This window comes from Lynx canadensis, chromosome D3 (genome assembly GCF_007474595.2).
Source record: "Lynx canadensis isolate LIC74 chromosome D3, mLynCan4.pri.v2, whole genome shotgun sequence".
Lineage (NCBI taxonomy): Eukaryota > Metazoa > Chordata > Mammalia > Carnivora > Felidae > Lynx > Lynx canadensis.
Genome location: NC_044314.2, coordinates 48,340,532 through 48,362,661, shown reverse-complemented (window position 1 = coordinate 48,362,661; position 22,130 = coordinate 48,340,532). Strand labels below are relative to the sequence as shown.

The window sequence follows — 22,130 nt, the reverse complement described above, 5'->3', positions numbered from 1 at the left end:
TGGTGAAGATGCTGTGAAGACTGTTGAAATGACAACAAAGGATTTAGAATATTCCATAAACTTAGTTGAGAAAGCAGTAGAAGGGTTTGAGAGGATTGACTCCAATTTTGAAAGAAGTTCTGTTGGTAAAATGCTGATAAACAGCATTCATGCTACAGAGAAATAGTTCATGAAAGGAAGAGTCCATGGATGCCTGCTCTCCTTGCCTCCCTTGACTTTCTCCTCCCTTGATCTCTGTTTCACTCCCCACTATTGTCCGTTTTATCTTCTTTGCCGACTTCGCTTTTTCCTTCCAAATTCCTTCTCAGTTTTTTCCCCCTCTCCCCAGAGTCTTCCTGGGGATCTCATTCATCCCATGACTTTGACAATCACTTCTACTTACATGATGGCTAAATCAGTAGTAAGTCTTGTCCTAAACCTTAAGCTGCTGTTTCCAACTATCTCCTGGAATCTATTTCACACATTCTTCAAACTGAACCTGTCTAAATGCTCTATCTCCACTTCAACTCTGCTGTTGTTCTTCCCTGTTTGCTAACATGGAACTGTCACCATCCACTGTGTAAACCTTGGATACAGAAAAGAATTAACAGAAAGTTAATTGGAAAGTTTTGCTTACGAGATTGGCCATTGGCTGGTATCTGGGGACTTAGCTCACAAATAGTTCCCTACACTGATCTAAAACTTTCCCTAAATGACAGTGGTTCACTGTGCTGAAACTGTTTGTACATGACAATGTGGTTTATTCTGAGTGCCTGTTTTCCTTCTGTAAGTCTGAAATTTTGGCAAATGTTAGGCAGAGGGTACTTAGGTGACCAGCTCCCAGTTAAAAGCCTGCGTGAGTCTCTAATGAGCTTCCCCAGTAGACAACACTTGTCAACGTTGTCACATCTCATTGCAAGAGGATTTGAGCTTATCCTGTGTGAATCCACTGGAAGAGGATCCTTGGAAGCTTGCAGCTGGTTTCCTCTGTCTTCACTCCCTTTCTCTTCCCCTTTGCTGATTTTGCTATATATCCTTTCGCTGTAATCTTGGCCATGACTATGACCACATGATGAGCCCAGTGAGTCTTTCTAGCAAATCACCCAACCTGGGGGACGTCTTAGGGTCCCCCAACACATCTTAGCATAATTGTAACCCTCTTTTCCTCACTCTCTATGTTCAGTTAATCACCAATTATCATTAGCTCTACCTCTAAATTAAAAAAAATTTTTAATTAAAAATTTTTATTTTATTAAGTAATCTCTATACCCATGACGGGGCTTAAACTCACAACCCCAAGATCAAGAGTCTCATGCTCTACTGACTAAGCCAGCCAGGCACCCCTCTACCTCTAAATATTTTTAAAAATATATCTTGTGTTCACAACCCTCATTGCCTTGATGCTATAACCGTGGCTCCATCTGGACCACCCTCCTTGCTTTCCTCTGGTACAGAAAGCAAAACTCCCAGGCTGGAGAATAGCACCAAGCCAAAGCTATGCAGAGGTTCTCTCCCAAAGCCAGTTTCCTCAGCTGCAACAGGTGGATGATGTTGAATAGGATAGATGTTGATAGGATAGAAACTCTATTTCATAGAGTTGCTGTCAGGGGTAAATAAGAAAAATGCAGATAAACTTCGTGAGGTTATCTTGGTAAAGTCCTTAGCACATAACAATCCTTCAACAAATGTTAGCTGCTGTTTCCAATGCTAGTATTAATGATCTGCAGACTGCATCTGGTCACTACCTGGGAGGCTCAGCCAATTGTGGTACCAAAACCACTGTGTGAAATTAGGCCCTCAGTTTCCTACCCCTATAATCTGCAGCAGGCCCACTCCAAAATGCATCTCTGTGAGATTCCACGTAGTTGGCATTTGTGGGTGCCCTTGTCCTTTGATGAGGTGTCCTCCTGTGGGAGAATGATGAGACATAGCTTTCTTTTGGTTGCAGAGGGTGGGTGCAGCAGGGGAGGAAGCTAGAATGGTCATGGAGCTCTCCAGGTTCCTGATGTTACAGCTGCAAATATTTGGAGTTGTGCAAAACCATCAGTGATTTCAGATAAAAGAGCCACTGCAAAGGACTAATGAGCCGGTAGCATCACGGGCTATAAAAATAGAAATTAAGACACACAGACACACACACACGTATACACACAGATATCAATATATGAAGTGATAGATGTGTTAATTAACTAGATGGTGGGAATCCTTCCACAATGTCTACGGATATCGAGTCATCACAATGTACAATTAAAAGTTTCTATTTTCAGTATCTTCCGTGATTATCCCAGGAATTTTTGTCTGAATGAAAAACTGTATGGGATCATTACAAAAGTTCTCCACAGTTGAAATAATGAAATCGTAAAGCTTAGAGATCGACTCAGGATTTCAAATATCGATGTATTTATCAACAAACTGAGTCATTCACTCTAAAATTCCATGCTATTAAAAACCACATAGAAACAACTTCTGATTAAAAACAAACAAGAAAGAGCAGCAAAGGTAAGCTGGGTAGTACATTAAGTTTATTTTGAATTATAACATGGAATATGTCATCAAACAAATGGAGGTAATGAACACTTTTGTGGCTCACTTAACAAATGATTTGCATAGGAATTGCTAGTTCTGTCTTAGGATGCAGAGCTCATTGAACTGTGAATTAGATGAACATAAAATAAGAATCATCAGGGGCGCCTGGGTGGCGCAGTCGGTTAAGCGTCCGACTTCAGCCAGGTCACGATCTCGCGGTCCGTGAGTTCGAGCCCCGCGTCAGGCTCTGGGCTGATGGCTCGGAGCCTGGAGCCTGTTTCCGATTCTGTGTCTCCCTCTCTCTCTCTGCCCCTCCCCCGTTCATGCTCTGTCTCTCTCTGTCCCAAAAATAAATTAAAAAAAAAAAAAAAAAAAGATAAAAAAAAAAAAAAAAAAAAAGAAAAGAAAAAAAATAAGAATCATCATCATCAAAAAAAAAAAAAAAAAGAACCATCTACCTGTGTGCAAAATAAATGCAATTTTACTTCAAATAACAGACTTTAGTTTTTGGTGCATGGTTAATACAATCATCTTCCCTGTTATGGATAATGTCATAATCTCATCCAGACCAAACCTGATCCTTCTAGGCTAGAGATCTCTTACCTATAGCAAGAGATTAAATATTGTTAAATATTTAATCCATTAAATATTGTTAAAGCTACTGGATTCATTCTTACAGCTCTAATGTTGATCAAGAACATTATCCACTTGAAACAATGCAACACATAGGCCAAGGACAACATATCTTAGTGAAAACATGAAGTTCATGATTTCATCCCATTTTGTCTTTTGGAACTTTGTTATCAGTACCCACAATACTGTTTTGATTTATGTCAGTGATCAGCAATCAGTTTTGGCCCAAGGGCTAACAAAAGGGGAAAAATATAAAGCATTTAAGGCCACACTATTTTCCTCTTCAAAATGAACACAGCTTTCTGAAATTCCCATGGGGGAAAGTGTGCATTTGTACTTAGTACTTTGCTAAGTAAGTCAGTGAGGAAATTGGCACTGCTTTATAGTTACTAAAGGGTTTACATCTGGGTGTTTTAGCAATACAGACAGATCTTTCTAAATTTTTATCCCGAAATTAGATTGTTGAGTTGTTGCATAGCTAGTCAGGCTATAGGCATCCCTGGGGACTCTGTGGGTGACTCATTACAGCCTTTGTTTGTGATATTGATTAAAATAAGCTGATTTCTGTTGATTGATTATTTTATCAATCATAACAAACCTTAGGAGAGTATCTTCTAATTTCAAAAATTATATTTGATCATTTACTGGCTTAAGGATAATGCTTTCAGGACCACTGCAAGTTGGTTAAAAAAAACGGTGGGGATTACATTTTCTTCCACGTTAACATGTCTTTAACATCCAGAACATTGCCTGGAAACCAGAGCAGAAAATGAAAAGAAAACTAAAGATGTATTTAAATACCAGAAATGCCATCAGTGTTTATTATGGTAAAGACGGTTTATTATGGAAAGACGGTTTAATTTTAGCGTGTGCAATTAGGCACTGACTGAGGCATTTAGACACCATTGATTATAAAGTGCACTGTACATAAATTTTGATTCCCCTCCAAGGAATAATTCAATAAAACTCAGGTCTCTTTCTTGGAATCAATCAGCTCAAGAACATGCATAGATGAACACCTATTAAATACTAATAACAGTCTTTTATTACTTATACTCCTGCAATATAATAGAAACGTATTGTACTTGCATATATCACATTTCATCCAAGGACCTCAAAGTCATTGTGTCAAGCAATGTGGTGCTGGGAGCTCAGGATTGCACAGCATAGGAAGTCTACTTAGTTATGGCATGGGAAGCGGATTCCCAACGAGAGAACCAAAATAAAAGCTCAAAGAGACAAGCCTCAATTTCCCATGGCTTGTAATTTTCTGCGTTTCCCAAATTGCCACTTGCTTCCCACCGTACCTCAATATTGATTCTTGGTAAAAATGATTTTTTATGTGTTTGGAATAAGACGAGGATCAACTCACAAATCAACAATTTGTCTTCTTTATAGTTCAACAGTCCACCTTTGAAAATCACATGGTGGAATGTCAGAAGTGGCTTTTTAATGTGAATTTACACTTCATTGATTCAGAATAAACGTGGCTACAACCTTTGGGGAGAAGAAAACATTTTACGCTGGCATGACATACATGTATGTGTAAAACATGAGGGAGCTGTATCTTTTTGCACACTGACATTTAATGCAAAAGTAAAAGTGCTTTGATTCACTGAAGATCAAACTTTCAGTATTTTAAAGGCTTTTGTCATCTTGCTTAAACCTTGTCAAGGGTTTAAGTCTTAGAGTTTAACTGAGAGACCCACCTTAGTGTAGTGTAAAACGAGTTTCTATGGAATCCACGAATCTGCCAGGCCCCACAGCAGTGGGGGCGCAGGCCAGTGTGAGAAGCCCACATAAGTGAGGGCAAGGGGTCCCTGAGCCTTTCTGTTCTTGACTCAGGGCACAGAGCCCAGCGCTCCTTGGTCAGGGACCCAGGGAGGGCATTCTGAGCATTTCCTTTCTTAATGGAATTTCCAACACTATTTGAAAAGTGACTTCTTTTCGGACAATGTGATTACGGTTTCTATCTTTCAGTCAAATATGGAACTAAGTTAGCTCTTCCTGTGTCCTTCTTTACTTCGGAGGAGACGCAGGATACGTTCGTTTTTGGTTAGTTCTGCCGGAAGTTCATTGGCCTAAAGAAGATAAGATAGGTATTAGTGAATTCCCACAGTTGGGATGGTTTTAGGGACTCCAAAGAGGGACTCCTGACCCAAACTTGCTCCTCTGCTGATGAGCAACCTCACTGGACTCACTCTTGTTTTAAGGCATTAAAGGTCTCCTTTAAGCGTCTAAATATCGCCTGTTATTTTCTTATCTCATCGTTAGAGTTCTTTTTCTCTCTGAGCCATATCCCTTAACACATTGTAATCTCCTGGCGGCCAGGGTCCACGTATTTTAATCACTATATCCTCACTTCCGGCATAATGCCTGGTGCATCTAGTATGTGCTCAGTAAATACTGGAAATGTTAAATTTGATACTTTACACTTAATTCATGTATTATGTGGAGCAGCCTGTCTGCTAGGGACCTGACACTCAGGACAGGTTATCTTTTGATGAGAAAACAGAGTTAGAAACATTCAGAGAGTAAGAGATGCCTGGTCAAGAGCAGCTTCAGTGTGTCCTTTCTTCTCATGCTGCTGAGACACATTGTCTAGGCATTTATTTCACGAGTGAGTCCTTACCAACTGCAGCTAATGTTATGGGCCAGCGGTTCTCAAACTTTTTGGGCTTAAGACCTTTTTATGCTCCTAAAAATTATTGAGGACCCCAATGAGCTTTTGTTTTTAACTTATTAGAAATGAAAATAAGAACATTTAAAAATATATTAATTCATTAAAAATCATAAATCCACTATAGGCTAACATAAATAACATTAATGAAAAACAACCAAATTTTCCAAAACAAAAAAGTTAGAAGAGTAGCATTGTTTAATAGATTTGCGTATTTCTTTAAATTTTTTTTAAATGTTCATTTATTTATTTTCTAATTTAATTTTTTAATGTTTATTTATTTGTGAAGGAGAGACAGACAGAGCGTGAGTGGAGGAGGGGCAGAGGGCAAGGGAGACACAGAATCCGAAGCAGGCTCCAGGCTCTGAGCTGTCAGCACAGAGCCTGACATGGGCCTCGAACCCACGAGCTGTGGGATCATGACCTGAGCCAAAGTCAGACACTTAACTGACTGAACCACCCAGTCGCCCTATAAAATGTTTATTTATTTTTGAGAGAGAGAGAGAGCACAAGCAGGGGAGGGGCAGAGAGAGAAGGAGACACAGAATTCGAAGCAGACTCCAGGCTCTGAGCTGTCAGCACAGAACCTGACGTGGGACTCGAACTCATGAGCCATGTGATCACGACCTGAGCTGCAGTCTGACGCTTAACTGACTGAGCCACCCAGGCACCCCTAGATCTGCAACTTTCTTGAATGTGTAGCTTAATTGAAGACATTTGGATTTTCATATCTGTTTCTGCATCTAATGTATTGTGATACATTGTTTTGCCTAAAGCCCCTATGAAGAAAATTCAGCTTCACACAGATAGGCATTTGGAAAAGGGAGAAACATTTTAAGAGCCTTTTCAGATCATTGTAGATATTCTTCTTTGATGCCACACCAATACTAAACAGGTGGTAGTTTCTTAAAGGTAATTTCAGCGTGGAATCTGAAACCATGTCAATGAACTTTTTACCTTAAAAATCCATAGATCTATCTATCTACAGGTAGGATGTTTCCCCATGCATGATTTGATACATCACACACTTTATCTGGAAAATATCCGTTCAATGAGTTATGCCGCTCTTCCAAATGTTGACACATTGCATCATACAATCTCAAAAGATCACATTCATTAATATCGGCACCGATTCATCAGGAGAGCCTGTAGGTGGATTGGGAAGCTGTCAGGCTCACACAGTGGACACAAGCTGTTCTTTGAAATAAAAATGGTGTTCCAAGAAAAAGCAACTGGCCCACTTGGTAATTTAAACAAATGCACGCGCGCTTTTCCTTGAAACAACCGTTGCACGTCAGGGTACAGAAGTGCTGTATGCGTACTTCCATTTTGTTACGTAGAATGTTAAAAAGGTGTATAACGAGGGTCAAGATTTAATATAATTCAAATTGCTTACTGCTTCATCAAAGACATTCTTAAAACTGGGATTTTCGTCAAATAATTTACAAAATCTGTGAAATAATTTACAAAGTTTTGTAAAATCATTTGCCAGTATAGTTTATACTCCTGCTTTGATGTGTAAGGTGCCAGTTAACCTAATGCCAACATTACAGCAAATGTCAGCACAGTGGAAAAGGCAAATAACATCTCTGCTTTATTAAGAATATTGTTTTGATTTCTTAGATATCTTGAAAGAGCCTTGCAGACCCTCCGGGGTCCATGGACCATACTTTGAGAACCGTTGTTATAGACGAATCCCAAGGATATTCTTGGGATTTCAGGGGAGGCGGTAAAAGGGCAGAAAAGCACCCAGAATGGAGTAGAGGGCTTGGATGCACGTGTTATTTGCCTCACACATTTTTTCCTCCCACAGCCATATCTGGAACCCCATCTACTTTATCTGGGACCCTAATCCCATGTGAAACTCCTGAAGTCCCTACCTTCTAGGTTGGGTCCTGCTCTTTGACCCCCAACTGCTAGCTGGGACCTCACTTGTCGGGAATTATGCATGGAGTTCTTGGGAGTTCTGTTTGCCACAAATGGTCTGCTGAATAGTATGTCCTGTTGCTGCACCCCAGCCCACCACAAAAGACCCTTGATGCTGATGCTGGACTGAATTGGGCAGGAAATTACTATGCTATGTTACTACAGACCAGAGATCCCTCCAGAAGCTCAAATTCTACTGTTAGTTCCTGCAGAAACAGACATTGTACAGGCCTAACAGCCAGGCCTGCACAGAAATGCTCCTGGTAGACAGACATAAGCTCCATCCGGTCTCAGAGTATACTCAGGAGTAACTGAGCTGTGTTGCATGGGTTATTGGTCCTTGGTGAGCAGGTTGGCAGGCAGCCAGAGGATCCTCTATGGTCAGGAAGAAGAGAAGATCTAAGAGGCTGTACTTCTATCTATAAGCTTGCTGAGTTACAGCTCCTGTGTGTGACTGTCTCCATGAATGTCCATAAACTTTACTATTAAAAAAGGCTCTATATCCTCAAAGCGTGTTGTCAAATTTTGGTCAATTGCATTGCTGTCCCATATGTCATCTATATAGTTCTAAAAACCTGGTCTCATTCTCTCCAGGTTGGTTCCTACTGAATTCTCAGGTTGCTGAGATTGTGTGGACCATTATGATGCCTAGTGCTCCAGGCTATCCCCCAAAGGCCACCTTATTCATTATGGAGCAGGACCATAGGCCCATATTCATGATACCATAGCATCAAAACACTCTATTTCCCCACTGCTCCAGGAAGAGGATGTGTTCTGAGTCCTCAATCGGGAGTACTGGGAACATGGGGCCCCTGCACCCATGGGGACAGCTACAGTGTGGGGAGTGGCTGTTGGGGCCATTGGTTACCTTCCCCTGAGGCATCTGTTTTGCAGTCCCAGAACAGAAGTCCCGTATCCCCTGGAGCAGAAGATTGCTTCTGTATTAGCTTAGAAGTCATTTCCTCTGGGAAGCCTTCAATAGCATTCATTACTTTCCCGCTAATAGCTCTTGTCACTGTAGTACAACTTCTTACTTAATTGTCTTTATTCTCCAGTAAACTCTGAGATCTTTGAAGGCAGAGACTATGGGAATTTCATTCACCATTGTCTCCCCAGTACACAGCAGAGTGCATGGTATCTAGTAGGTACTCAGTATTTGTTGAATGAATGAAGTTGAAGAATATCCCCTCAAAAGTCCCGGGTGGCTGCCAGATTCCTAACACTCTTGCTTCTAGAGCTACCTTTAAGAGGCTGGCTTCTCTGGGGTGGCTGGAGGATGGGTGGGGTGGGATCAGGGTGGGGTTCCCTGGTAACTACTCCCAGCTCTCTAAGAGCTTCCGTTGTATGAAACTCCAACATGAACAGTCTGTATGTTTCTCTCTGTATATTCAAGTAGCTCTAGGGACAATCCAAAGTCCAGCATTTTGATTACTCCAATTTCCCCATAACCATTATTGCTGAAATTCCAGGAGACAAACAAGGAATTGCATTTTTCAGTTTTCATATAAAGGTACTAACATTTTCCCCTTGCCTTCAATGCTGGATGGCTTAGTAAGAAAGATCGATCTCTTTAGGAAGTCTGTGTCCAGGGTCTAAAGATAAGAGCTCAAGTATGATTTCAGCTGGCTTATCACACAGCCAGGCCAGCTAATGGAAAACAAATCTGCATCTCAGGAAGGAGATAAGCAGAAGTGTTGTCTTCAAGCACTCCAATGGTAAGAACAAGGAAATAATAACTCCACATGGTAAGTAAAATGGAAACAAAAAAAAAAGAGAGACTCTTGGCATGTTTTTTAATTGCACTTCTTAATGGGTTCTTTTCAAAATGTCATAAAAAGGTTCTACGTATTTGCCTTAATTATTAAAGAAATTAACAGAGAAATAGATGCTTATAAAAACTCAAATAGTACGTAAGTAGAAAGTGAAAATTGCTTTTCATACCTTCTTCTATCAATAAGCACCATGCCCACTTCTGCCTTTGAAAGTTTGTATTTTATTTTTTTTAAGCTTATTTATATTTATTTTGAGAAGAGTGAGTGTGTGCGCAGGGGGAGGGGCAGAGAGAGAGGGACAGAGAATCCCAAGCAGGGATTCTTCTTGCTGACATCAGCGCAGAGCCCGACTCAGGGCTTGATTTCATGAACGCTGAGATCATGACCTGAGCTGAAATTAAGAGTGGGACGCTTAACCTACTGAGCTACCCAGGCGCCCCTAAAAGTTCATACTTTAGTGTTTTCTCAAGACTTCCCCAGGCTACTCTCCTCCCCCTAGGCTCTACATTTGATGGCTATTGCAGATGCTGAGTGGGAAAAAATGCAATGATAATCATTTTCTCTATGGGTCTTGGGCATCTTCCCACCTCCACATTTGACCTAATTGTAAACTAAGGATTTGGGGCTATAGAAAACACGGGGTGGTTTTGCAACAGCGGCACAAAGTCCCATTAACAGTATAAGAGCGAATTTTCCCCTTTCTCCTCTATTCTCCAAGCAAAGCACAAGCAGTTCTCAAGGTATGAACGTCCAACTTATTCAGAATAGCACTAAACTACTGGAACTTCGATGTGTTTAGGACACCTCTTTGAGATAGAACCCCATAACTCTACTCCCCACAGCTACTGCCCTCACCCTGTCCTGGGAGTCTGCACCATTATTGGCTCATCACCATTGACAATATAGGGTTTTTAGCATAGTTCTCTGGGTCCAAATGCACTGGTCATTCATATCTGCTGATAGCCTTGCACGCCCTTACTGTGCCGAGATATGACAAGAGGGACTGGGGCCAGCCTGAGTGAGGAGACTAGAGGTGGAGCCCTTCTCTTCCTTTCCCTTATGTTCCCTTTCAAAGGCACATCAGCATCTAAAACAGTGTCCTCAGGTTCACAGCAGACGGTCAGTATAAATACTGCCAACGTTTTTTCCCAAGTGAAACGAGAAATCTGGCCCAGGGTGCACATGAGTGATTATCTTGGCTTAGGTAGAAACTGCCTTATCTCTTTGTAGAGGTGCCCAAAGGAGTTTTAAGGTAGGTAAGATAAGGTGAGTACCTTGTTTCTCAGGGCTGGGTCTGCTCCGGCTTCCAGGAGCAGTGCAACTGTTTTAATATTCCCACTGAGCACCGCAGCGTGGAGGGCCGATGTCCCATTCTAAGAGAGAACAACAGTGTGTGTCAGGAGTGAGCTTACAGCCATCAGCACTGAGCTTGGCTTTCATCATAAACCAACCTGAGTGATGAGACTAATGTCAGAGCTTTACTCTTCCTTATGTTCCCTTTCAAAGGCACGTCAGCACCTAATACAGTGTCCTCAGGTACACAGCAGACGGTCAGTATAAACACTGCCAACGTTTTTTTCCAAGTGAAACAAGAATCTGGCCCAGGGTGCATGTGACCTCATGATCAGTCTGTCAGTTTTAAAGACATTAGAATTTGCTGCAGGAAAAACAATGCTATGTCAAACCTTCTTCTTCTTTTTTTTTCCCCCTTCAAGGACAGTATATACAGTTTCTGTGTATGTTCCGTCTAGACTGGAGAAACGGCTGGCAAGCCAACAGGCCGACTTGTCAGCCCGGCTACATGCACCCCACTCACTCAGCAGGTAGGAGTACCGCTGCGGAGTTATAGGGGAGCCTATGTGGGGCGAGGAAACCCCCAAGCCCTGAGTTGGAGCATTTTTGAGCACAGAAGGGCCTACTGGATAGGTGGCTGACATTTTATGAAATTTACTGCAAATAGAAGACAGCATCTATGTGCAGGATGGAGCCAGATTCTGGGGGGAGAGAGAAAGAGAATGTAACAAATCTAATGTAGAAATGATGGATAGTCACATGACATCTGTTCCAGAAGGTGCATATGTCTACAAATAGCATCTAAATGCAAGTTTAGTTTCCACAATAGCTATTTACTATAATAATAATGAACCATTTCCATATTTCATGAAAGAATAAAATATCATACCCATAGGAAAATTCCAGCAAAGTAGCATTTTCCTTTCCAAAGCAGCATGTCTGTTTTTATAACACGTAGGACAACTTACTTGTCTGGTAACATTACACCCATCCGAATCTTAACCAACCTGTCAACTTCATCTGTTTGCAACATGGTTAGGAATAAAATACCAAGCCAAAAAAGAGATCTTTGAAACAAGACTAGATATTGCAAAGCCCATTTCTGAAGCTCATTTCTTTTATTCACAGAGAGTTCACTTTCATAGACTATTTATTCTTACTTTATAAACAATTTTAATGAGTGCAGCTTTCTGGTTTCCAAGTTCATGGAAGATTAGAAGTTGCTCTTTGGGACAGTAGGAGGGGCCAGCATTCTGATAACAGCAGACCAGTATCAGCTGGTAGCAAGAATAGAGAGTAAATATGTTGACATCAGATACAGAGTCCAAAAGGCATTTAGGATCATTCAAGGGCAGGTAGACTTTTTATACATCCAAAAACACTGAGGGTACATTCCCCAAAAGTGCTAGGCCACTGTCCCAAGTTTAGAACAGATTCCGTCCTCCATTTAAGAGAACAGAAGTGTATACTGGGGGCTCGCAAACTACAGCCCGTGGGCCGATTCTAGCCTGCCGCTTGTTTTTCTGTGTTCTGGCAAGCTGAAATTGAAAAGATTTAAAAGAAGAATACTACATGAAAGTATGAAATCCCAGGAATACAATGTCCATAAATAAAGGGTTAGTGGGAGGCAGCCATCCTTTGTCCCCATGACTTTCATGCTACAATAGTAGACTTGAACAGTTCCAAGAGACTGTATGGCCCGTGAAGCCTATAGTATTTTACTACCTGGCTCTTTATTGGAAAAGATTGCCAACCCCCGGTATATATTCTAATTTAGAAATATCTTAGTCTCAAATGATTAAAATTTAAAAAAGAGTTTTAGGGCTCTACTTCCCAGCAGACCCAGCTCTCCAGAATGGCACGTTCTTTGAGGTGTCCAGATATCTGTGACTTATTTTATTTCATCTAAGGTAACAATGTGGTTCTTCATTCCAGATAATGAAGGGAAGGAACAGGAGCACCTGTCCCCCATATTTTGTGGGACACACATCATGTGTTTCATGACTTGTGGAAGATTTTAGTCCAATGAAAGATATGTATCAATATAGTTTACTTTCCAAGTTAGCGATTTCATTGCTACTAATTTTTTTTTTTTTCCTGTAAAACTAAGTAGTGACAGACTCTGGTTCACTCTTCTTACCACCTTTTCATTTCAACCTACGAATCTCCAAAATAAAGAAACTGTTGGGCAGTTCTTCCAAGACTGCAACTAACCATGTGAATTATACTCAGATTCTGCTACGGTCCTCAGCTATGGGCTTCTTAATTTCTAGCCTCTCTTTCCCAGATTGGTAAAATTTCTCGTTAAGTCTTACCTTCAGAATGCCAAGGGTGGGTGAGAATTTTAGCAACTCCTTTATAACATCGTTATACCCTTTGTTGGCTGCTTTTAGCAATGCTGTGGTACCATCCTTAACAAAGCAGAAAATAAAAGTTGGTTATTAAGATATGTGTGTGTTGGCTAAGAACTACATGTTAGTTGAGAACCGGGAATATGCTTATCAGAACAGACAAAAGGTGTAAACTAAAGTACGAGCCGGCCAAGTCTCTTACTCTAGGAGCATTTTAGAGCATATTAAGCAGTTAATGAAAGAATGAATTCTTTCATGTTTAGCATGAATTTAGCATGCTATAATTCTTTAACATGAAAGAATGCTAAACAAAGTATGTGGCTTATTATCTTAGAACCCTGCCACTTGGGAATTCATACCCTTCCTGTCCCTTAGAACACTGGGTAAAGGGCAAGGGAACATCGAGAATATATTTTAGGACACAGATGGACCAAAGATCCATAGACTGCAGTTTATGACTTAGCAGAAATAACTGCTACACTATTTGTAATGATTTAAATAATTGTTGAACTATATTTACTGTTTTAAATTTTAAATGTGCTTTTCTTTTTGCCTTCTCTTACGTACAACCTTGCTTTAGTGTGCCCTAGGGGTCTTGTGGGGGTTGGGGTGAGTGGGTGTGGAGTAGGAAGGGGACAGATTGAAATATGTTAAAAAGAAATGCAAAAATTTATATTCAGCTTCTGTCATCACTTTTTGACCTGGAAAGAGATTTTCCAAATTCCTTTTTCTCCTGCTTTTACATATCAGTTGCTGTATTTGGAGGATTCAGCTCCCAGAATTCTCCTATAATAAAGGAAATACCCCAGCCTGCTCTAAGGGTTTAGCTGGAACCAGGAAAAAAGAAAATGAGATTAGAAGATTTTTCTTCTCTGGCTTCAGAGTTGTGGGGCCCAGAGAAAGAGTGGGAGGGAGAAAGAGAGGAAGAGAAAGAGTGGTCAGGAATGTGTCTTTTCCCTTTTCTGGACTCAGACTTGGGAGAGGGGAGTGGGTCACATTAGCAAGGGTAATACTAAGGAAAAAAAGGCCAGACACTGAAAAACCAAACCAAACCAACCAAAGCCAAAAAGCGAATAGCACAGTGTGGTCAGGTAGCAGGGGCTCGCCAAGCTGCCCTCAGTTCCTATGGGCAACAGGGCCTGCTGTGGGCCCAACTAGGCAGACTTAGGTATAACTTTAGCATTGGCTAGGTGGAGGCCAACGAGGGGTGTGGTGCAGGGGTCCGCAGCTGGGGAAGCTGGGTGAGGTGGAGACCCAGGAGCACCGCCAGCCACTGCGCCTGCGTCCCCGGCTACACTGTGGTCCAGGGCCAGCAGGGGGCGCAGCGACAGGCGCACGCGCAGCCGCTAGGGACACACACTGCCAAAGACAGCCCGAGGCCCTGGCTCCTCCCTGCCGCATGCTCCCGGGACTCAGCTTAGGTGGAGGAGGAGCTCCGAAGATTAAACATGTTTCTTTTAGAGAGACTGGGCAGCACTCGCTAAATTTCAGCTGATTCAGACATTTACTTTGTTTTCCTGCTAAAGAGCCGGTGGAGGTTGGGAGAAAAATCCAGCCGAGTTACAGACAAAATGAAGGCGCGATTTCTCCGCACGTCCAGGCTGAGTTGAATTTTGGAGCTTCGGTGCATACACTCCCCCCCCGCCCCCCCGAAACCCCCCTCCTCCACCCCGTGCCGCAGCTGTGACTCTGACTCACATTGCGGGCGGCGTCCCGGTCGGCTCCGCGCAGCAGCATCACCCTCACCACCTCGCTATGGCCCATCTGCGATGCGATCCACAGCGGCGCCGTCCCGTCCTGCCGGCGAGGGGACACGCTTGCTCCCACCCGGCCACGTGGCAGCCACAGAACAGCAAGGCAGCACCCGCAAACGCCCCCCCCCCCCCCACGACAAACAAGGAGGGAGATTTTAACCCTTTTACGCAGGGGCTTTTGGCGGTGCCTGGACGATCGCGTGATTGCCAATATGCAAGTTTTGGTTTATAATCCAGCCATTTAATGGCAGGATCTCTTAGCACATAGTGTGGTGCAGGACCGCACGGAACACCGGGCGGGAAGGGGTGGAGTTGCTTAGCAAGGCAGAATCAAATTTGACAAACCTACGTGGGAGAAGTCTTTATTTTCCCCAGACTTTGTCTGTTTGCTTTACTGGTGGCTTCGCATGGCACACCCTGCCTACTGGGGGCCCTCGTTCCCACATAAGAGAGGGCAGTTTTCTCTGAGGCGATGCATGAGGGTCAGAGAACTAAAGACAGTTCTGCCATTCTTCTGGTGTCTAGAATCCACCCCCACCCCAGCCACGTCATTTTTCGGTACTTTAGTTTTATGCGGGATATGCTATTGTTTCTTCTGGGAAGGCACGTACACTAGCGACGTATAGCGGGACGTTTTTGGTGATATTTCCTGTGTATTGTTACCCCAAAGACCCTGTTTATGTGAGCACTGGGCCATAAAGCTGAGATGGGTTGCTCCACAGAAGAAAAGGTGAAATATCCAAGGGACTGAGAAGGATTTGATAGGAGAGTGGTTCCTGCCAGACAGAAAGGAAAACAGAAAACCCTTCCAACTGCTGGAAGGAAGCTCTGGACAAGGAGTAGGGGGAGGGGGAGGTCAGGCATGAGCATCCATGTTTTCCTCCTGGGTTGAATCTAGGGGTGGGTAGAAACACCCAGATAAATTATGGTGAATTCCAGCTGGGAAAGGATTTTCTCCTGTTCTTGGGGATGAAACCCAGAACTGAAGGTCTCTTAGAGAAGCTCTGCTCTTGGCTGGTGCCTGAGAGATAGAAATGGGTGAGGGAATCTGGGCCAACGGACCTGAGACAGGCCCCCAGTGCCCCTGGTCCACGGCCACCAGGCATCTGGGCACCCAGGACCCCCTGCCTGCCTGTGTGAAATCAGAAGTGCTAGGTAAACCGTGGCCTGGAGTCAGCCTGGGGTTGGAAAGATGAGGCCACAGAAGGTCATGATTTCACAATGACAGGCCAAGAAGGTACCAGTGCAGGATACTCAGACAGGAGAGGCTGGACTAACCAGCACAAGGACCAGACATGAATGTCCCCACCCCACTCCACCCCATCCTCATGCCAGGGTGATAGTCTGACCTGTGAGAACTTAGGCCACTTTGGAGGGCAGGGCAGGAAGAGGGAGCAGGAACCAGAGCTGACTAAACTTAGGCTCTGAGGTAATTAAAGTAATATGGCCCCAAGGAACTGTTTTGGTTGGATGAGACTGAATTACTCATCAGTGGGAATGAGGGCTGAAGAGCAAGATGATTCAGTCAGAGACGTAAAGTTTCGTTTCCTGCTGTAGTATGTAATTTCAACTCCAGCATGCGCAGGATGATTGCCCACTGCTGTCCCAGCAAAGTGATGGAGGACAAGGACATGTGAGCAGAGTGGTGGGTGGTGGCAAATTGGGAGCCTGGAAGGATCGGGGGCTGCTGAGGGGTGGTAGGATGACACAGGCACCCCTCTGTCTTGGGGAAGAAGTGCTGAAACAAAGCGTGGAAGCAGGATGAACACCGAGAGCGACTTCATACTTTTACTGGGGCCCCTTAGAAATATTCTTGAATCTGAATATTATTTATTATTAGCAATAGAAATAATACCTTAATTTGTACTTCTGTTTACAAACAGGTATACATCCATTATTTAACTTGATTCTCCCAATTCAGGATCATTCATTCATTCACTCAACCAACCAACCATTATTAAGTATCTCTGGCAGAATGCTAAATAGGACATGACCTCTGTTCTCAAACTCAGTCTAGTGGAGGAGAGACATGGAAATTTCAGGATGATTACAGTGCTATAATAAATATGGAAAAAAATGCCCAAGATGAACCAGGAGAGGGGCTTTCTTATTGTGTGTCAGCTTCACAGTTGGGGTGATATCCAAGCTGGGCCTTGAAGGAGGACTAGGATTGTGCCAATTGGGGGTTGAAGGGAGGGAATTCCGTGTAGAAGGAGAAGCGTGTACAGGTGCAGTGGCTTGGACAGGTGTGGTTGCTTCAGGCAGGGTGGGAAATCCAGCTGACTGCAGCCCAAGGGATAGGTGCTAGAACAGGGGTGAGGGTGACGGTGGGCAGGAGAGGGAGGCTGGGTGCCGGAAGCTCTTGTCCCTCCTTGTCTGCTCTGGGTTCATTTGTTCTTTCTCCCTGTCTCCACCAGAGGGCAGGCAAGGCAAGGCAGCCAGCTGCATAGAGGTCAGCAGGCATGTTCAATGTGCTTTCCAAGGGCTTGGCTGTTAGTAACACTAACATGTGGGAAAGTGCTGAGAGGTGATGTATTGGAACAACTATTAATATCATCAATTCATAACAGTAATGCTAACACTTAACTTCTATCACTTTAATTGCAATGGTCACAGTAGGTGGAAAAAGAAGTCACTACTTTATGGTTAGGAGACCTTAGGCAAATCACCCGGAGCCTTGGTTTTCTCCTGCAAAAAATGTTAGCTTCCAGAGATATTCATATACAGGAAAACATGCAGAAAGACGCTGAGCACAGGACTGGCTTATGTGTGTTTAGAAGTGGTCACTGAATCTGCACATGAAAAACAATAAGCACTTTAATTTGTGCTTTTGTTTACAAAACACTACATGCTTGATTGATTCTCCCAGTTTTCCTGTGAGATAATGATTGAACAGGTAGGAATGATTGGTAAAATGGGATTTGGGGTTAAACCCAGCAAGCTGAATATAAATTAGAGCATTATTGTCAAATCAAATTATTTCCCAGTTGATTATCTAGTTGGTGGAGAGGAGAAGTTTTCCCTTCTGGACACCTCAATTCTTATTTTCTCTTATTTTTTTCTTCTCTTACAATGGTCGTGTCTTCATTATAAAGATGACTTCACGATGAAAATGATAAACATTAAGCCTGTTTAGCTCCTTTTTGTTGAGTTTTGAGAGAAAGGAGTAAGAAAAAGCACTAAAAAATTTGTTTGTGAATACTTTCTGACAAAAATATATAGTTTTAAAATATGTTAAAACAAATCACAGTGAAATAAATCACAGGAAGTTAAGACCTCTATGGGACCTTTTTTAAGAAAAGGAAATAGGACACTTAGCTTGAAGAAGATGAAATTCATGGGGTTATGACAGTTGTCATTTACTATCTGTGTGCAAACTGAGCAGAAAAGGATTTATTTCTTATTTCTTATGCTTCTTATAAAATATATTTTTATTTATTATTTGCCTATTTTGCATATCAAGTGGCACAAAGAGGGCTGATGGGTAAAGACTATTCAAGACTTTGGCTCGGTGTAGACAGAGGTGGTAGTGAGGGCTGGTCAAAGACTAAATAAGCTGATGAGTTAGTAATGAGTCCCCCCACACTTGGAGGGGTCCACCAATGACTGATTACCACTCAGCAGGATTGCTAGAGAAAAGATTCATGTGCTTGACAGGGGATTACACAGGTGACTTGTGCCGTTCCTTCTGACTTGGTTATCCCCTTGTTCCATCCGAGATAACATTTCCAAGTATTATCTAATGCATTTTGATAGACAGATCACAGTATGAGAATGAGCATACGACATGATTTGTATTGGAAACTAAACGTCATATCATTTTAGTTAGGATCTTAGAGATTACTTAGAAAACGAATTACAACCTTCCATAGGAACGAGTATATTTAGTGGCACTAGCTCTTTGCTTCTGCTGCTTCTAGTCCTCACACTTAGGCTCTTTCCATCTACAAGCTCAAGCCAGACAAAGTCTTAGGGACCAATTCTATTCTAAGTTGGAAGCCCAAGAGACATAAGGAATCTGGTTAGTACCAGAGTGGCTTCAATACCAAGATGACTTTGCTACCAGCCCTACCCTGACCCAGAACCTATTTCTCATTACTGGATCCCTGCTTGGTGTCCACAGTCCAGCAAATAGTTCTGTAAAGGATGTTAACTGATGACTCCATTGCTCAGCCTGACCCTATTCTCCCAACCCACAGGTGATCAGACCAAGGATGGGCAGGCCAGCCAGTCCACTCTGGCCTGGTGTGCAAAGCCTAGTGGCAGCAATGACATGGCTATTCCAAGAATTTGGAAGTCTGACCCTATAAACTTAGGGACTATATACAAGTTGAGTAAGTAGAAGATGCTAGAAAAAAAGGAGTAGGGAGAGGAAAAGAGGCAAGAGGGGACTTTGAGATGACAGAGACTATCTGGCTCATGAGAGAAAAAGTGCAACCATGATACCTGATGGGTTTTCTCTTCCAGTGAGGCCCGGATGAAATAGAAATGATAATAACAGAAGTACCATAATTATCCTGGTTTTACAGATTAAAAAAACAACAATCCAGGACTACATCAAAATTAAAAGCTTTGTAGCAAAGGAAACAATCAACAAAACTAAAAGACGTCCTACTGAATGGGAGAAGATATTTGCAAGTGACATATCTGATAAAGGGTTAGTATCTAAAATATATAAAGAATTTATACAACTCAGCACCAAAAAACAAATAATCCAATTAAAAACTGGGCAGAAGACATGAACAGACATTTCTCCAAAGAAGATCTAAGGATGGTCAACAGACACATGAAAAGATGCTCAACGTCACTTACCATCAGGCAAATGCACATCAAAACCACAATGAGATACCACCTCACACCTGTCAGAATGGTTAAAATCGACAACACATGAAACAACAGGTGTTGGTGAGGATGTGAAAAAAAAGGAATCTTCATGTATGGTTAGTGGGAATGCAAACTGGTTCAGCCAATGTGGAAAAGAGTATGGAGGTTCCTCAAAAAATTAAAAACAGAATTACTGTATGATTCACTAATTCCACTACTGAGTATTTACCCAAAGGACTAATTACCAAAGGATTACTTACCAAAAACACTAATTCTAAAAGATACATGCACCTCTATGTTTATAGCAGCATTACTTACAATAGGCAAGATATGGAAGTAATTCAAGTGTCCATCAATAGATGAATGGATAAATAAGATATAGTACACACACACACACACACACACACACACACACACACACACACTGGAATGTTACTTAACCATAAAAAATTGAAATCTTAACTATTTGCAACGACATGGATGGAGCTAGAGGGTATAATGCTAAGTGCAATAAGTCAGTCAGAGAAGGACAAATACCATATGATTTCACTCATATATGGAATTTAAGAAACAAAACAAATGAGCAAAGGAAAAGAGAGACAAACAAAAGACCAGACTCTTAACTATAGAAAACAAACAGGTGGTTACCAGAGGGGGGTGGAAGGAGGGATGGGGGAGATAGGTGAAGTGGATTAAAAGTACCCTTATTGTGATGAGCACTAAGCAATATACAGAAGTGTTGACTCACTATATTGTATACCTGAAACTAATATAACACTGTTATCTATTAAAATAATAATAAAAGAAACTCAAAAGAACCCCTGAAATTCAGGGAGTGTGGCCTGCTTAAGGTCATGCAGTTAATAAGCAAAACAGACTGTGTTTCATTTCCTTAAGATAGCCATATCCCCATAACTCACAAGTGACTCACCCCCCAGAGACCTGGATCTGGCTCCCTACCTGGCTCTTACAATCTGTCTAGGACTGGTGTCCTGACTGTGAGCCTGGGCCCTACATCTGAGTCTAGTTCTAGTTTGCAGCCACTGATCACTATGTCTTCTCCCTTCCGGGCCTCACTGGAGCTCTGCTCAATCCACAGGCTCTCTTCTGGAGTCAACATACCTTTTTGGAGGGCCTACCATGTGCAGAGGGCATGCAAGCAGGAGTGCCTCCCTGTTGCTATCTGCTTCCACAGGACACTGCAACGATCTATCGGTCCTCTTTTCTCCCATTGCCCAACACTGGGCTCGTCCCTCCAGGTTTGCAACCCGGGAGGACCGTCACTATCCGGGGCCCAGCATCTCTGCATACAAGTGCAGACCAAGGCTAGAGGGCACTTTATGAGATGGCCTTTTGGCAGGCTTCAAGGAGTTACTGATCAGCACTTTGAGAAGACTAGTGAGAAGTGAGTGATGACAGGCTAAACTCAGCCCTGTGTAAACACTCAGACCTTTGCCACTCCATGAAAGTATTGTTTCATAAGGTGGATGAGTTGCGTTGGGAAAAGTATATATGTCAAAGAATTTTGCTGATAGAAAAACAGGCTAAATAGCCATCTTAAGCTGGTGATTAAAAAGGCTTGACTTGTATCAACTTTACTTGGTGAGGTCATGTAGAAAGAACTGAAGATAGGTTTTTAGCTTGACTATAGCGTACGATGATCTCTGTGACTCTTGACCTCTTTATCTAGGACAAACTAAGAGGAAAAGTTTTTCAAGTTTCACATCAAGAACTTAGTCTTTCCAGTCTGCTTATGATTTTGTGATTATGATTCCTTGTCACAAAAGTCCTAGAAAGGTTTTCAGTTAGTTCATCTGTGATAGAGTTACAAGGAAAAGCCATTCCTGCTACTTACTGTTCAGATTCCCTGCAGCTCAGATCAAATGTCAACTGAATAATTTCATTGCAGCTTTGTTAATATCCTGTCACAATGTACCATAAATGTCAGGACCCTCATAGAGTGGCAGTGAAAAAAATCATCAATTGGATTTATCTAAAAATACTAAGAAATGAAATCTGGCAAACATCTTTGTCTTTATTTTATAAATTCAAGAATCTTCTGGGTGTGCCTGGGCGGCTCGGCTCGTTAAGCGTCCGAGTCTTGATCTCGGCTCAAGTCATGATCTCACGGTTTGTGAGTTCGAGCCCCATGTGGGGCTCTGCACTGACAGCTCAGAGCCTGTTTGGGATTCTGTCTCTCTGCCCCTCCCCCACTCAATCCCCCTCTGTCTAACTCTCAAAATAAATAAACTTAGAAACATTTTTTTTTCTAACAATGACTTAATGTGTCAGTTGCGATTTCAGAATAAAACACCGATTTCCAAATGCCCTGCCAATATAGTATTCTACCATGCATGGGCCATTTTAATGGAAACTTTTAATTAGAATTTTT

The 22,130-nt window shown here is 42.3% G+C and overlaps 1 protein-coding gene across 3 annotated transcripts in view; it reads right to left on the bottom strand.

Moving 5' to 3' along the window:
• Positions 1 to 2,935: 2,935 nt before the first annotated feature.
• ANKRD29 (ankyrin repeat domain 29) overlaps positions 2,936 to 22,130 on the bottom strand; it is a 55,536-nt gene continuing 36,341 nt past the window's right edge. For 2 of the 3 annotated variants that reach the window (XM_030336841.1, XM_030336838.1), the window contains 4 exons: positions 14,859 to 14,957; positions 13,125 to 13,220; positions 10,791 to 10,889; positions 2,936 to 5,219 (listed from right to left, as the gene is read on the bottom strand). In XM_030336841.1, coding sequence (XP_030192701.1) covers positions 5,136 to 5,219; positions 10,791 to 10,889; positions 13,125 to 13,220; positions 14,859 to 14,957 — 378 coding nt within the window. In that variant the 3' untranslated portion in view covers positions 2,936 to 5,135. The remainder of the gene's footprint in view (positions 5,220 to 10,790; positions 10,890 to 13,124; positions 13,221 to 14,858; positions 14,958 to 22,130) is intronic. The other variant, XM_030336840.1, reaches the window with a different exon arrangement.